Source organism: Oncorhynchus kisutch, linkage group LG22 (assembly GCF_002021735.2).
Source record: "Oncorhynchus kisutch isolate 150728-3 linkage group LG22, Okis_V2, whole genome shotgun sequence".
Taxonomy (NCBI): Eukaryota; Metazoa; Chordata; class Actinopteri; order Salmoniformes; family Salmonidae; genus Oncorhynchus; species Oncorhynchus kisutch.
This window is the reverse complement of record NC_034195.2, coordinates 21,875,899-21,891,111: the sequence shown is the minus strand read 5'-3', so window position 1 is coordinate 21,891,111 and position 15,213 is coordinate 21,875,899. Positions and strand designations below refer to the sequence as shown.

General features: G+C 43.0%; 1 protein-coding gene across 2 annotated transcripts; it reads left to right on the top strand.

Moving 5' to 3' along the window:
• Positions 1-9,486: 9,486 nt before the first annotated feature.
• On the top strand, positions 9,487-14,123 carry ces3 (carboxylesterase 3). Of its 2 annotated transcripts, none has more exons than XM_020456484.2 (13): positions 9,487-9,616; positions 9,892-10,090; positions 10,198-10,336; positions 10,486-10,619; positions 10,739-10,892; positions 10,979-11,083; positions 11,173-11,274; positions 11,528-11,668; positions 11,870-11,950; positions 12,332-12,473; positions 12,581-12,730; positions 13,567-13,639; positions 13,837-14,123. In XM_020456484.2, exons 1-13 carry the CDS (start codon positions 9,547-9,549, stop codon positions 14,015-14,017), a joined length of 1,671 nt encoding a protein of 556 aa, XP_020312073.1. In that variant the 5' UTR covers positions 9,487-9,546; the 3' UTR covers positions 14,018-14,123. The 2 variants fall into 2 exon arrangements, with proteins under 2 accessions (XP_020312073.1, XP_020312074.1); XM_020456485.2 differs by having other exon boundaries at positions 9,497-9,616; positions 9,895-10,090.
• The last annotated feature ends 1,090 nt before the right edge of the window (positions 14,124-15,213 follow it).

Here is a 15,213-nt window from a genome sequence, read left to right as displayed (position 1 = left end):
TCCAAAAGGCTTCTTAACAGCTTCTAGCCCCAAGCCATAAGACTCCTGAACAGCTAATCAGATGGCTACCCGGACTATTTGCATTGCCCCCCCACCCTATTTTACACTGCTGCTACTCTCTGTTTATTATCTATGCATTGTCACTTTAACTCTACCTACATGTACATATTACCTCAATTACCTCGACTAACCGGTGCCGCCGCACATTGACTCTGTACCAGTACCCCCTGTATATAACCTCGCTATTGTTATTTTACTGCTGTTATGTTACTTAAATGTTACATTTTTTACTAATACATTTTTTACTTAACACTTATTTTTCTTAAAACTGCATTGTTGGTTAAGGGCTTGTAAGTAAGAATTTCACTGTAAGGTTCTTTTCAGCGCATGTGACAAATACAATTTGATTTTATTTGATCTGGTTATCTGCATTAACCCTTTTTGCTTTTTTGACTGATCACATACGTTACTGTTTATTATCTATCCTGCTTCTTAGTCACTTTATTCTTAGTTATATGGGATCCAAGATGGCGTAGCAGTCAGACGTCTTTGTCCTGTCGTGTCCCTTGTATATATAGTTTTTTACATATTTTTCTTCACATATCTTTTAAAATATTTTGCTAAACCTCAACATCTAAATACTCTCCTGCAACACGCTTCACCCAATGTAGCGTGGATCAGCTTTTTTTTCGAAAGTATCTATATTTACTTCGGATCTGGAATCCCTCAACTGAAGCTAGCCAGCTAACTACCAGCTATCGGTCAGCACACCATTGCCAGCGGTCAACAGCTAACCTTCAGCTCGAATAGCTCTCGCCAGTTCGAACAACGTGACTCTAACCAGAGCATAACGGACCTATTATTTTTATCCCTGGATTCCCACCGCAAACTGAACATTTTCATTTGGATCTTCACAACTAGCTAACCGCAACCCCGGATGACTACTCCTGGCTAGCGTTTCCATCCACTTAGCTTGAAGCAAGCACGGCCTGAGCTCCTGTGCTACCACCGAAGCATACTCCTGGGCTACAATATCCGGACCCCTTCTACAGCCGGTACGGGGCATGGAACCCCGCAGATCCCCTACGACTGGAACACCAACATAATCTGCCCGAGGACTCCAACAGGCCCCTCAGGCGTGACGCCCGCTAAAGGCCCATTATGCTAACCAGCTAGGCCTGCTAGCTACCTAGAGCTACTTGGAACCCTACTAATTCTACGACCGGTCTATCGACATCACCGCATGAAGAGGCAAAAACAGACTTAACCCCATCGCGACGTCCCCCAAAGGCTAACTTTATAGCCCCTGCTATCTGCTTGCTTGCTAACCCGGCCTGCTAACTGCTAGCCTGCCCTGGTCTACTAACTGCTAGCTTGTTTAGTCCCGGTCTGCTAACTGCTAGCTTTGTATAGCCCCGGCCTACTAACTGTTAGCTTGTTAGCACAGGCCTGCTAACTGTCTGAATTGCCGTTGTCCCCACCAGCCCAACCATTCACTGGACCCATATTTATTTTCAATCTCTTTTCGATTTTTAATTGGATTATACCTTCCGGTAACCTGCCTCACCCAATGTGATACGGAATCGCAAATCTTTTTAATTTTAGAATACATTCAAGAACCTCCAGAAGCTAACCAGCCTATTAGCTACAAGCTGTTTAGTCATTGTTAGCCACTGCTAGCGGCTTTTACCTTCTGCACAGCCAGCCCTGTTTTTAGCCTGGATAATACTTGCCAGTCTACCAGTATCGAACTGTCTCTCCATAACAACGCCAGATTCCTGCCGTAATCCCTGGACCACTACTTCTGATCTTCACAGCTAGCTTGCACCCAGTACCGAAGCTATCCCTGAGGCCCACCTCCCGGCCTACTCAGCTGTTCACCAGAACCCCACTCATACATGGCTAGAGCCCAATACTCCACCGGATCCTTGCTGTAAACTCTGGACCTTGGCTAACGCCACTGCGACGAAGCTAGCACCAGTTAGCCGTGAGCCAGGCACATCTCCCTGCTAACAAACAAAATTCTACAATACCTCTTTCGCCATCTGGCTTGGATTCTCTGTTGACACGGCCCCCTGCCGCACCACCACGACTGGTCTGCCGACGAATACTCCATCCGCTGTGCCTTCAACCGGCCTCCGTCTGAGCAGACCCCCCCTACCACCCCCGGGCTACTAACTTTAAACGCTGTGTCGCCCACGTGCTAGCGTAGTGGCGGCTTCCCTGTTCCATCTACTGCTGCCCCCTGGACACTATGATCACTTGGCTACATAGCTGATGCCTGCTGGACTGTCCATTAATCACGGTACTCTATTCTGTTTATTTATGTTTTATCTGTCTGCCCCAGCCGCGAACTCAGGCTCTGTGTGTAGTTAATCCGACCCTCTCTGCCTAGTCATCACCATTTAAACCTGCTGTTGTTGTGTTAGCTGACTAGCTGTTGTTGTCTCACCTGTTGTTTTAGCAAGCTCTCCCAATCAAGACCTGCGATTACTTTATGCCTTGCTGTATGTCTCTCTCAAATATCAATATGCCTTGTATACTGTTGTTCAGGTTAGTTATCATTGTTTTAGTTTACAATGGAGCCCCTAGTTCCACTCCTCACACCTCTGATACTTCCTTTGTCCCACCTCCCACACATGCGGTGACCTCACCCATTATAACCAGCATGTCCAGAGATACAACCTCTCTTATCATCACCCAGTGCCTGGGCTTACCTCCGCTGTACCCGCACCCCACCATACCCTGTCTGCACATTATGCCCTGAATATATTCTACCATGCCCATAAATCTGCTCCTTTTATTCCTTGTTCCCAACGCTCTAGGCGACCAGTTTTGATAGCCTTTAGCCGCATCCTCATCCTACTCCTCCTCTGTTCCTCAGGTGATGTGGAGGTAAACCCAGGCCCTGCATGCCCCCAGGCACCCTCATTTGTTGACTTCTGTGATCGAAAAGGCCTTGGTTTCATGCATGTCAACATCAGAAGCCTCCTCCCTAAGTTTGTTTTACTCACTGCTTTAGCACACTCTGCCAACCCTGATGCCGTGTCTGAATCCTGGCTTAGGAAGGCCACCAAAAATTCTGAGATTTCCATACCCAGCTATAACACTTTCCGTCAAGATAGAACTGCCAAAGGGGGAGGAGTTGCAATCTACTGCAGAGAGAGCCTACAGAGTTCTGTCATACTTTCCAGGTCTATGCCCAAACAGTTCGAACTTCTAATTTTAAAAATGAATCTCTCCAGAAATAAGTCTCTCACTGTTGCCACCTGCTACCGACCCCCCTCAGTTCCCAGCTGTGCCCTGGATACCATCTGTGAATTGATCGCCCCCCATCTAGCTTCAGAGTTTGTTCTGTTAGGTGACCTAAACTGGGATATGCTTAACACCCCGGCAGTCCTACAATCCAAGCTAGATGCCCTCAATCTCACACAAATCATCAAGGAACCCACCAGGTACAACCCTAAATCCGTCAACATGGGCACCCTAATTGACATTATCCTGACCAACTTGTCCTCCAAATACACCTCTGCTGTCTTCAATCAGGATCTCAACGATCACTGCCTCATTGCCTGTATCCGCTACGGGTCCGTGGTCAAACGACCACCCCTCATCACTGTCAAACGCTCCCTAAAACACTTCTGCGAGCAGGCCTTTCTAATCTACCTGGCCCGGGTATCCTAGAAGGATATTGACCTCATCCCGTCAGTTGAGGATGCCTGGTCATTCTTTAAAAGTAACTTCCTCACCATCTTAGACAAGCATGCTCCGTTCAAAAAATGCAGAACTAAGAACAGATGTAGCCCTTGGTTCACTCCAGACCTGACTGCCCTCGACCAGCACAAAAACATCCTGTGGCGGACTGCAAAAGCATCGAATAGTCCCCGCGATATGCAACTGTTCAGGGAAGTCAGGAACCAATACAGGCAGTCAATCAAGAAAGCAAAGGCCAGCTTTTTCAAGCAGAAATTTGCATCCTGTCCGGGGGTGTCCTCGGATGGGTCCACAGTGTCTCCTGACCCCTCCTGTCTCAGCCTCCAGTATTTATGCTGCAGTAGTTTATGTGTCGGGGGCTAGGGTCAGTGTGTTATATCTGGAGTACTTCTCCTGTCCTATTCAGTGTCCTATGTGAATCTAAGTGTGCGTTCTCTAATTCTCTCCTTCTCTCTCTCGGAGGACCTGAGCCCTAGGACCATGCCCCAGGATTACCTGACATGATGACTCCTTGCTGTCCCCAGTCCACCTGGCCGTGCTGCTGCTCCAGTTTCAACTGTTCTGCCTTCTTATTATTCGAACATGCTGATCATTTATGAACATTTGAACATCTTGGCCATGTTCTGTTATAATCTCCACCCGGCACAGCCAGAAGAGGACTGGCCACCCCCATAGCCTGGTTCCTCTCTAGGTTTCTTCCTAGGTTTTGGCCTTTCTAGGGAGTTTTTCCTAGCCACCGTGTTTCTACACCTGCATTGCTTGCTGTTTGGGGTTTTAGGCTGGGTTTCTGTACAGCACTTTGAGATATCAGCTGATGTACGAAGGGCTATATAAATAAATTTGATTTGATTTGATCCTGTAGCTCTAACTCCAAAAAGTTCTGGGACACTGTAAAGTCCATGGAGAACAAGAGCACCTCCTCTCAGCTGCCCACTGCACTGAGGCTAGGTAACACGGTCACCACGGATAAATCCGTGATAATCGAAAACTTCAACAAGCATTTCTCAACGGCTGGCCATGCCTTCCTCCTGGTTACTCCAACATCGGCCAACAGCTCCGCACGCCCCGCAGCTACTCGCCCAGCTTCTCCTTTACCCAAATCCAGATAGCAGATGTTCTGAAAGAGCTGCAAAACCTGGCCCATACAAATCAGCTGGGCTTGACAATCTGGATCCTCTATTTCTGAAACTGTCCGCCGCCATTGTCGCAACCCCTATTACCAGCCTGTTCAACCTCTCCTTCGTATCATCTGAGATCCCCAAGGATTGGATAGCTGCCGTGGTCATCCCCCTCTTCAAAGGGGGAGACACCCTGGACCCAAACTGTTACAGACCTATATCCATCCTGCCCTACCTATCTAAGGTCTTCGAAAGCCAAGTCAACAAACAGATCACTGACCATCTCGAATCCCACCGTACCTTCTCCGCTGTGCAATCCAGTTTCCGAGCCGGTCACGGGTGCACCTCAGCCACGCTCAAGGTACTAAACGATATCATAACCACCATTGATAAAAGACAGTACTGTGCAGCCGTCTTCATTGACCTGGCCAAGGCTTTCGACTCTGTCAATCACCATATTCTTATTGGCAGACTCAGTAGCCCCGGTTTTTCTAATGACTGCCTTGCCTGGTTCACCAACTACTTTGCAGACAGAGTTCAGTGTGTCAAATTGGAGGGCATGTTGTCCGGTCCTCTGGCAGTCTCTATGGGGGAACCACAGGGTTCAATTCTCGGGCCGACTCTTTTCTCTGTATATATCAATAATGTTGCTCTTGCTGCGGGCAATTCCCTGATCCACCTCTACGCAGACGACACCATTCTGTATACTTCTGGCCCTTCCTTGGACACTGTACTATCTAACCTCCAAACGAGCTTCAATGCCATACAACACTCCTTCTGTGGCCTCCAACTGCTCTTAAACGCTAGTAAAACCAAATGCTTGCTTTTCAACTGTTCGGTGACTGCACCTGCACGCCCGACTAGCATCACCACCCTGGATGGTTCCGACCTAGAATATGTGGACATCTATAAGTACCTAGGTGTCTGGCTAGACTGCAAACTCTCCTTCCAGACTCATATCAAACATCTCCAATCCAAAATCAAATCTAGAGTCGGCTTTCTATTTCGTAACAAAGCCTCCTTCACTCACGCCGCAAAACTTACCCTAGTAAAACTGACTATCCTACCAATCCTCGACTTCGGCGATGTCATCTACAAAATAGCTTCCAATACTCTACTCAGCAAACTTGATGCAGTTTATCACAGTGCCATCCATTTTGTTACTAAAGCACATTATACCACCCACCACTGCGACCTGTATGCTGTAGTCGGCTGGCCCTCGCTACATGTTCGTCGCCAGACCCATTGGCTCCAGGTCATCTACAAGTCTATGCTAGGTAAATCTCCGCCTTATCTCAGTTCACTGGTCACGATGGCAACACCCACCCGTAGCACGCGCTCCAGCAGGTGTATCTCACTGATCATCCCTAAAGCCAAAACATTATTTGGCCGCCATTCCTTCCAGTTCTCTGCTGCCTGTGACTGGAACGAATTGCAAAAATCTCTGAAGTTGGAGACTTTTATCTCCCTCACCAACTTTAAACATCTCTGCTATCTGAGCAGCTATCCGATCACTGCAGCTGTACATCATAGTCCATCGGTATATAGCCCACCCAATTTACCTACCTCATCCCCATACTGTTTTTATTTTATTTACTTTTCTGCTCGTTTGCACACCAGTATCTCTACCTGCACATGTTCATCTGATCATTTATCACTCCAGTGTTAATCTGCTAAATTGTAATTATTCACTCCTATTTATTGCCTACCTCCTCATGCCTTTTGCACACAATGTATATAGATAATTTTTTTCTACTATGTTATTGACTTGTTTATTGTTTATTGTTTACTCCATGTGTAACTCTGTGTTGTTGTCTGTTCACGCTGCTATGCTTTATCTTGGCCAGGTCGCAGTTGCAAATGAGAACTTGTTCTGAACTAGCCTACCTGGTTAAATAAAGGTGGGGAAAAAATACCAGTCGAAATTATGTACACACCTGTTTTTCTCTATTTTTAGTATTTTCTACATTGTAGAATAATAGTGAAAACATCAAAATGATGAAATAACACACATGGAATCTTGTAGTGACCAAAAAAGTGACAAACAAGTTAAACTATGTTTTATATTTGAGACAAAGTAGCCACCCTTTGCCTTGCAGGGAGGGGCTGCGGTCCTGGCACTCATAACGTTCATCCAAGACACAGTGGTATTTCTGCACGTAGGCTACATTGTATGGTGAAAAGATCCTGGCCTTAGATCCTGGCCTTCTAGCAACCAGAGTGGGATCCGGTTTGTATGAAGAGGTTGGTTACGTAGAATATCAACAGAAAATCCCCACAGCCAGGAAAAGTTGTACTATAAAGCACCTCCGATGGAGAAAACTCATGCGTTGGCATGTTCCACTCTCTTGTGTTTTTCTACTGAAAGTAATGGAAAGATTTTAAAAGAGGGCAATAGGTAAATTTCATAAGTAATTTAAAAAAAATATGTTTGAACATAAAATTATTATTTATAATATCAATAGAATACAATGTTCAATATACCACTATGTCCACTATGAAGAAAATAAATTAAATATAAAAGTAGTAAAGTTTAATGAATACAAAGCCAAGAATGGGAGTCAGAATGCACTAACCTGTTACCACCGGTTCCACTGACTTTTAAGTGTTGAAGTTCCATGTGTAACAGCTTTCAGCCACACACTTCCTGCCATTCTAACCTGTTGTGATTTGTAGTGGTCAGACAGTATGTTGTAGCAGTCTCTGACAAAATCCAGACAGCATTACTTGTGATGTTACATATAGAGTGGCACGGCATCAGGCATGAAGTGGCCCAGGGAATAGTTAAGAGGTTTATACAACGGGTGGGTTTAGTCTTGAATGCTGATTGGTTAAAACCGCATTCCAGCCGGTGTCCCTTCCACAAGTTACCACCTGCTAAATCTATGATGTTAAAATGCCTATTTACTCTGTTCCATCTGACTGTGCAATCCACTGTCTCATCAGCTCAGCCAGGCAATTTATAAACTTGATCTCCACTATAAAAAGCATCTAGACATTATCTCACATTTCTTTTAGACTAACATTTAGTTTTCATCAGCGGAGATTTGTATAAACCTTGCTGTCTGTCTCTCCGACATTTGCAACATTGTGGGGGCGGCAGAGGCGGCAGGGTAGCCTAGTGGTTAGAGCGTTGGACTAGTAATGGAAGGTTGCAAGTTCAAACCCCCGAGCTGACAAGGTACAAATCTGTCGTTCTGCCCCTGAACAGGCAGTTAACCCACTGTTCCTAGGCCGTCATTGAAAATAAGAATTTGTTCTTAACTGACTTGCCTAGTTAAATAAAGGGAAAATTAAAAATTAAAAAATGGTTTCAATATTCAAATTCGATCTCCAGCTCTCTCATATTAATGACCGTGTCGGGACAAGACAGGCAGGCAGGCAGAATTTCTCAGCAAGTCAAAATCATAAATCAGCTTGCATCATTTTAATGGACATATATAAAGAAATGTCAGTTGAAAAAAGGTAGTGCAGCTAGTTTGCAGTCTTCCAGTTTCAGTTTGAAGTGATTGTGTTAGCTGTGTTGCTGGCTAGCTCCTCTGAACAACAGTATCCTGACAAGAGAGCACATTTCAATGCCAGATGAAATCGCATCTCATTTGCTCATTGTTATGGATGTATCCAAGTAAATGTCACTAGAAAACAGCTTGAACAAATGCAAATGAGGCTACTTCGCTGTTATTTGTGCTGCACTTTTTGACGTGACTAAGTTAACTGTTGTTGGCTAGCTAACAGTGTGGCAATGGAACATTTAGAATGACTGGGTAACGTCCATAGATACAGAACAAAAAGACTGAACGACTGGGTCGCATCTCTAGCAACTGAACCGATCGAACGAACCAGGGTAGCAACCCTAGATTTGTGTCGGGAGTATATCTTGTGGAAGGATGAAATAGTATGAATACATAATTTTAATGACAATATGTAAATCATTATTTGAATATGTTGGTAACCCGTTGTATAAAAGTGATAATCCCCTCGAAGCCGGTGTTTTGAGGACATATTGGCACGATTTGCCGGGCCTCGACTTCTAGTAACATTTCCAACAGAGAGCACTACACATTTTTTTGTCATTCAAGATTGGTAAACCTAAAGGATATTGACCATTGCTGTGAACACTAGCTGTTAGGTCCAATACACTGGCATAAGGTTACAAGGGCAAAGCTGGCCTAAACTACAAATCTGCAGTGTGATACAGAGCAGCACTTCACTTAGAACAAGACCCAAGTAAAGCGGCTCTTTATTGTCAAAAGAGGCAAAGATGATTAAATGCAATCTACTGTAAACTTACTTTTCCCTTCATGTCTCACCTTATCACCAATACTGTTGCCAACTCTGACCAATTTCTCTCCATAATATAAAATTCATTAACTTTGGAACCATTTTTACATCAGCCCTTATTTTAAATCCTTTTAAATATTAGAGTAGGCCAACTCTTCCATAACTTGGGTATTTTGATGTTTCCCTAACCCTGCCTTACTAAGCGTGTAGTTCAAAGACCGTTGTTTGGTAAGTTGGTCTGTTGGCAGTCAAGGGTCTGGTGCAACAGAGGTTAAATCAATGGGGATATTTGTTTTCAGTTCACCATGGTGGGGTTGTTATACAATGGTGTGTTTGTATGTGTGTGTGTACCCTTTCAGGGGGAGGAGCTTGGTGTACAGAGGGTTATTTATTTGAATGTCAACTGACTGTCTCTCTTTCTAAAGACACAGCCATGATGAGAACAACACTTCTTAGCATGTACCTGACTATGGTATTTTTAGGTGCTTCACTGTGCACAACAGGTAAGAAATCCTTATTTCATTATTACATTACATAACACATATATTTGGTTACATTAACTACCAAGACAATGTGGAAAGTACCACAGGGAAAAGAGGGTATATTGCAGCATACTTCACCTAATTGTTTTCTGTTTAAATGTGAAACATCCTGTACCAATGTTTTACTCCAAAAATTAGTTGGCTCCTTTAAAAGCAGAAACCACAGGGACAACTTAGGTGCTTAGACTTTGATCAGGTTACATGATTAAGCCCCCTTGTGTTTATTGTGCTTACAGCAGAGACTGGTCCAGTGGTCTCTCTGAAGAATGGCAAAGTTCGAGGCGAGTACATGACTGTGAAAGGCATAGAGCAGAGGGTGCAGCAGTATTTGGGGATACCCTTTGCCCGTCCACCAGTGGGTCCTCTGCGCCTGGCTGCCCCACAACCTGCAGAGCCATGGGAGGGAGAGAGAGATGGCACACGTCAGCCTCACATGTTAGATGGTTTTACTGTACTGTATCATTGGACATGGAGTCGTAGCCAATAAGGCATTGACCCAAAGAACTAACTTTCTCTCTCTCTCTTTTTCTCTCTCTTTCTAGGTGTATTCAGGATCCAGTTATTTCTCAACACATAGTAAATGTAATGGCCATTGAATACGACCTGCCAGACGTGTCAGAGGATTGTCTTTATCTTAATGTATACACACCTAAAGAGGCAGCAACAGTCAAAAAACTACCGGTAAGTTATGCTGTACTTGTCACAGTTTAACATTTCACTTATGTCTTATATAATACCAATTTGAAGAAGAAACATGGTATTTTTATTTAATTAGGCAGGTCAGTTAAGAACAGATTCTTATTTACAATGATGGCCTTTATCCTGCTCAGGTGTTCTTTTGGATTCATGGAGGTGGCTTGTCAATGGGTGCAGCATCTCAGTATGATGCATCACCACTAGCAGCCTATCAGAACATGGTCGTGGTTATCATTCAATATCGTCTTGGAATTTTGGGATTCCTTAGGTATGACATAATATTCTAAATAGTACATTTGGCATTGTGTTTGCTGGAGTGGTTTTTGACATTGTGTTTTATCTTTAGTGCAATGCATCTGATGAATTTCTTTGCATATCTGTTAAAAGCACTGGAGATGAGCATGCACCAGGCAACTGGGGTTTCCTAGACCAGATTGCAGCTCTGAAGTGGGTCCAGGAGAACATTGAGAGCTTTGGAGGGGACCCACAGTCAGTCACCATCGCAGGGGAATCTGCAGGAGGCATCAGTGCCTCCATACTGGTAAAAGAAAGATCCCCAGCCCAGAATCTGTCAGGGAATTAGATATAACATTATCTAATCTCAATTTTTTGTGTCCAACTTGACAGACTCTGTCTCCATTAGCAAAAGGATTATTTCATCGAGCAATTTTCCAAAGTGGAGTGGCAACACTTGGAACTTACACTTCAAAAGAGCCTCTGGTCATAGCTAAGGTATTCTACCTGTCTCACAATTATCCAACACAAAGGCAAACATACTGATTTAAATGCTATGTGATGTTTGAACAACTCTATGTGGCCAGGTTGTGGCTAACCTGACAGAGTGTGACTGCACCACTAACGAGCGTCTTGTCAAGTGTATAAGAGAGAAAACTGAAGAAGATTTAGTGAACGCAACAAAAAAGGTACGCTCTGCAAAAAAGGTAAACTAGCTATTCTTAGTGGAAACATAAGGAGGATATTTTGCATGTGCATTTATTCTTGGCGGTTCAAATGATTAATTTCATGATTGAAATGGTTTGACCTCACCTTTAGTGTAAAAAAAACATACAGAGTAGCATCTCCCTCAGATATTACTGTTAAGTTATTACAACAACAGCCACAAGGGGTCAGGTTAGGCCTGTCTTCAACCATTGAGCCAACTTTTCTGCATTTTAGATGAAAACCTTTATGGGGGCGACTGTGGACGGAGTGTTTCTGAAAGACCTTGCAGAGGAGCTTTTAAAGAGCAAGGCGGTCGAAAAGGTTCCTGTGCTGCTTGGAGTGACAAACCATGAGTTTGGATGGATCCTCCCCTCGGTAAGTTTATAGTTTCTTAATTCAAAACACACTTCTGTTCAAAATATCTCTTCATGTCTCTTCATCTTCAAGTTTAGGTGGTTCGCAAAATAGAAAGTGTTTAAATAAGGATTAAGTTGCTGTCTTCTTGCTTTTAGGAAGATAAAGGTTTGTTTAATGTCTTGGCTTTCATACAGTATGTTCTCCTATGTTTTGTAACAGTCCTTTGCTCCACCTGGATGGTCGGAGGGAATTGACAGGCAATCAGCGATGTCGATAATGAACGTTTTCTATCCTACTGGGGTGAGGGGTTTTCATTCACCTTGTCCTCCTCCTCCTTCTGTTCCTTCACTTGTTACTGCCGCTGATTGCTCTTATGCTCTGCATTATTAATCAATCTGAAGCAGTGTTTATGTACCATTTACATTATTGTATCATGATACAATTTAGTATTATTGTTATCATAGTAACTTAATTAAATTATGAATATTATTAAGCAGAAAATGTACCAGAATATGAAAGTAATGCTGGCCACACTAAGATGATGATGATATGTAGGCCTATACTATACAGCAATATCAAACCAGATTGGAAGTCAGAGTGGGTCTTGAACACACAGGGGCACTTAAACTTGTATATCTGCACAATGCCAATTCTGCAATCTGCTTCTCTGTTGCATTTCAGGCCTCCGGACTTAACAATCTCATTGCAGATGAATATTTCAAGGATGCAAAAACTCCTGAAGATATACGTGATGGATTCACTGAAATGCTGGGAGATCTGTTCATGGTTCTGCCTGTTATTAAAGTCGCTGGATACCACAGAGGTTAGTTTCAGTTGGGGAAGGCAACCTCCTGTTGCATTGTAATTCACCTTATGATATGATGCCAAAAGCTCTCATGATCACTTACAATGTCTCTCCTGTGTTTTTAGATGCAGGTGCACCTGTGTACATGTATGAGTTTCAACACCGCCCAGAGATGCACAAAGAGACCAGACCAAGCTTTGTAAAGTCTGACCATGCTGATGATATTGGGTTTATGTTTGGATCATGCTTCTGGAATGGACATATAAAGATAACAGGTAGGTAGGTCTACAGAAACTGCATCAGGGCTGGATTACTGAGCCTGCACGCAGTAGTCTTGAAAACCCGACCCTATAGGCAACCGTGACTATAGGGTCTGGTTTCAATCCCGGACTCCTTTGGCAACTTCGATAAGGGAAAGAAATTGTTATGCCAGAACGTCGCAATTTGAAACCAAAGTTTGCAGGCAAAACCTTTGCAGTGATTTTAGTGAAGGTAGTTGATGCAAATTAGCCACTTGCGAAATGCACTTATTAAAAATAATCTCCGGATCTCCATCCTGCTAGCTACTATTTTGCATTTTATTCAAGCGGATAAGGTTGTGACGTAGGCAGTGACATCTATGCCTAAAGAGTAGTTCATCTATGCCTAAAGAAGGAATGAAGAAAAATAGCTTTAAACCACAAAATTGTATCTCTGCTGCTAACATGTTTCTTGCCCAGGGCCCAAGGTTTGGTTTGTCCAAACCTGAACTACATAGCCTGCTGTCACATTGGCATGGTTGATGCCATTCGTGATCACCAGAATGATTCAAATGTATTATGCAATGCAAGTTAATAAAAACTGACCTGAACGTTATAAGGAGATAGTCATTAGCCTTTGTCTTCTGAGGATATGAACAATATGAAGATTATCTTTTCACAAGATAAGAATAATAGGGATAAAAAAGAAAGATGGATCATCAAATAAAGTGGTCAGGAGGCCACTAGTTAATTATCATTATTTGTTGATTTATAATTGTCTTGACCTAAAAAAAAGCTTCTAGAGATCATATTATTTTCAAAACATTGTAACGTCTGATCATTCTCTATATTCCCTTAAATGTCACTTACAGGAACAGTCACTGAAGAGGAGGAGAAGCTGTGCAAGACAATGATGGCATATTGGGCCAATTTTGCTCGCACTGGGTAAGCACGCACTCTGACATAAACTGACGACAATATGGCTATTTCTTTGTTCAAGAACTTTTATCTGCATGATGTTCACACAACAGTCCAGCACACCAATAGAAATAGACTCCAAGGTTACTACTTTGCTTCAATAGGCCTGTTATAGCACACTGATCCCTGGGAATGAACTAACTGTGACTTGATGTAACCCTCAGCTCACCAAACGGGGAGGAGCTGATACAGTGGCCCCTGTATGACCAGAAAGAAGAGTACATGGAGTTGGGTTTGAAGCAGGTGGTTGCTCAGAGCCTAAAGAAGGACAAGGTGCACTTCATGACTGTCCTCCTCCCTCAGAAGCTCCACAGCATGGCAGCCGCAGCAAGTCAGGGAAACTGACATTATCAGCTTACACCTCTAAACACTGTACCTGTAAGCCTAATTATTTAGACAAATTTCTGTAGGTATGTCTAGACTAGAATAAATAGTGCACTTTAATTGTAAACGTGTGCTTGTCATCTTTCTGTCTCTTTCTTTCTTCATAGCCTTGTAAAGGAAAATGTTTGTTCTTTTCTAATAACCAATTTGAATGGGTTCATGCAAGTGACTGATTGATCGTGCCTGGGAGGAATTATCACTATCAGTATCTGCAATTTGGCAGTACGCCCAGAAGATTGTTTTGAGAACGAAAGGGATATCTCAGTTTCAAGGCTTGGAGAGAAGAAGCCTTGTGTGGTATTGGTTGGTCACATGCATGAACCAAAAATGTATGATGAATTAATTATGAATTAGCAAAATCATGCAAATGTAACTTGTCTATGTAAGCAGTATATAAGAGAACTATCAGATTGCCCCAGTGGAGCTCACTTCAGATCGGTACTTTATGCATCTACAGTACCAGTCAAAAATGTGGACACACCTACTCATTCAAGGGTTTGGACACACCTCCTCATTCAAGGGTTTGGACACACCTCCTCATTCAAGGGTTTGGACACACCTACTCATTCAAGGGGCTTTCTTTATTTTACTATTTTCTACATTGTAGAATAATAGGGAAGGCATCAACACTATGAAATAACCCATATGGAATCATGTAGTAACCAAAAAAGTGTTAAACAAATCAAAATGATATATATTTTTTAGATTCTACAAAGTAGCCACCTTTGCAATGATGACAGCTTTGCACACTCTTGCCAATCTCTGAATCAGCTTCATGAGGTAGTCACCTGAATTGCATTACAATTAACAGGTATGTCTTGTTAAAAGTTAATTTGTGGAATTTCTTTCCTTCTTAATGCATTTGAGCCAATCAGTTGTGTTGTGACAAGGTAGGGGGGTATACAGAAGCTAGCCCTATTTGGTAAAAGACCAAGTCCATATTATGGCAAGAACAGCTCAAATAAGCAAAATAAATTGAAATTTGGAAAATAATCAAATGAGATATTATTACTATTAAGTACTGAGTGAATGAGAGCAATCAGGGGACTAGCTCCGATGTGAAAGAGGTGGTGTCTGAATGAATACCACAACCAGTTCTGTGTGAGCTGAGTTTACCAGTTCTGTGAGCTGAGTTTTCAATCTATAACACTATCTAG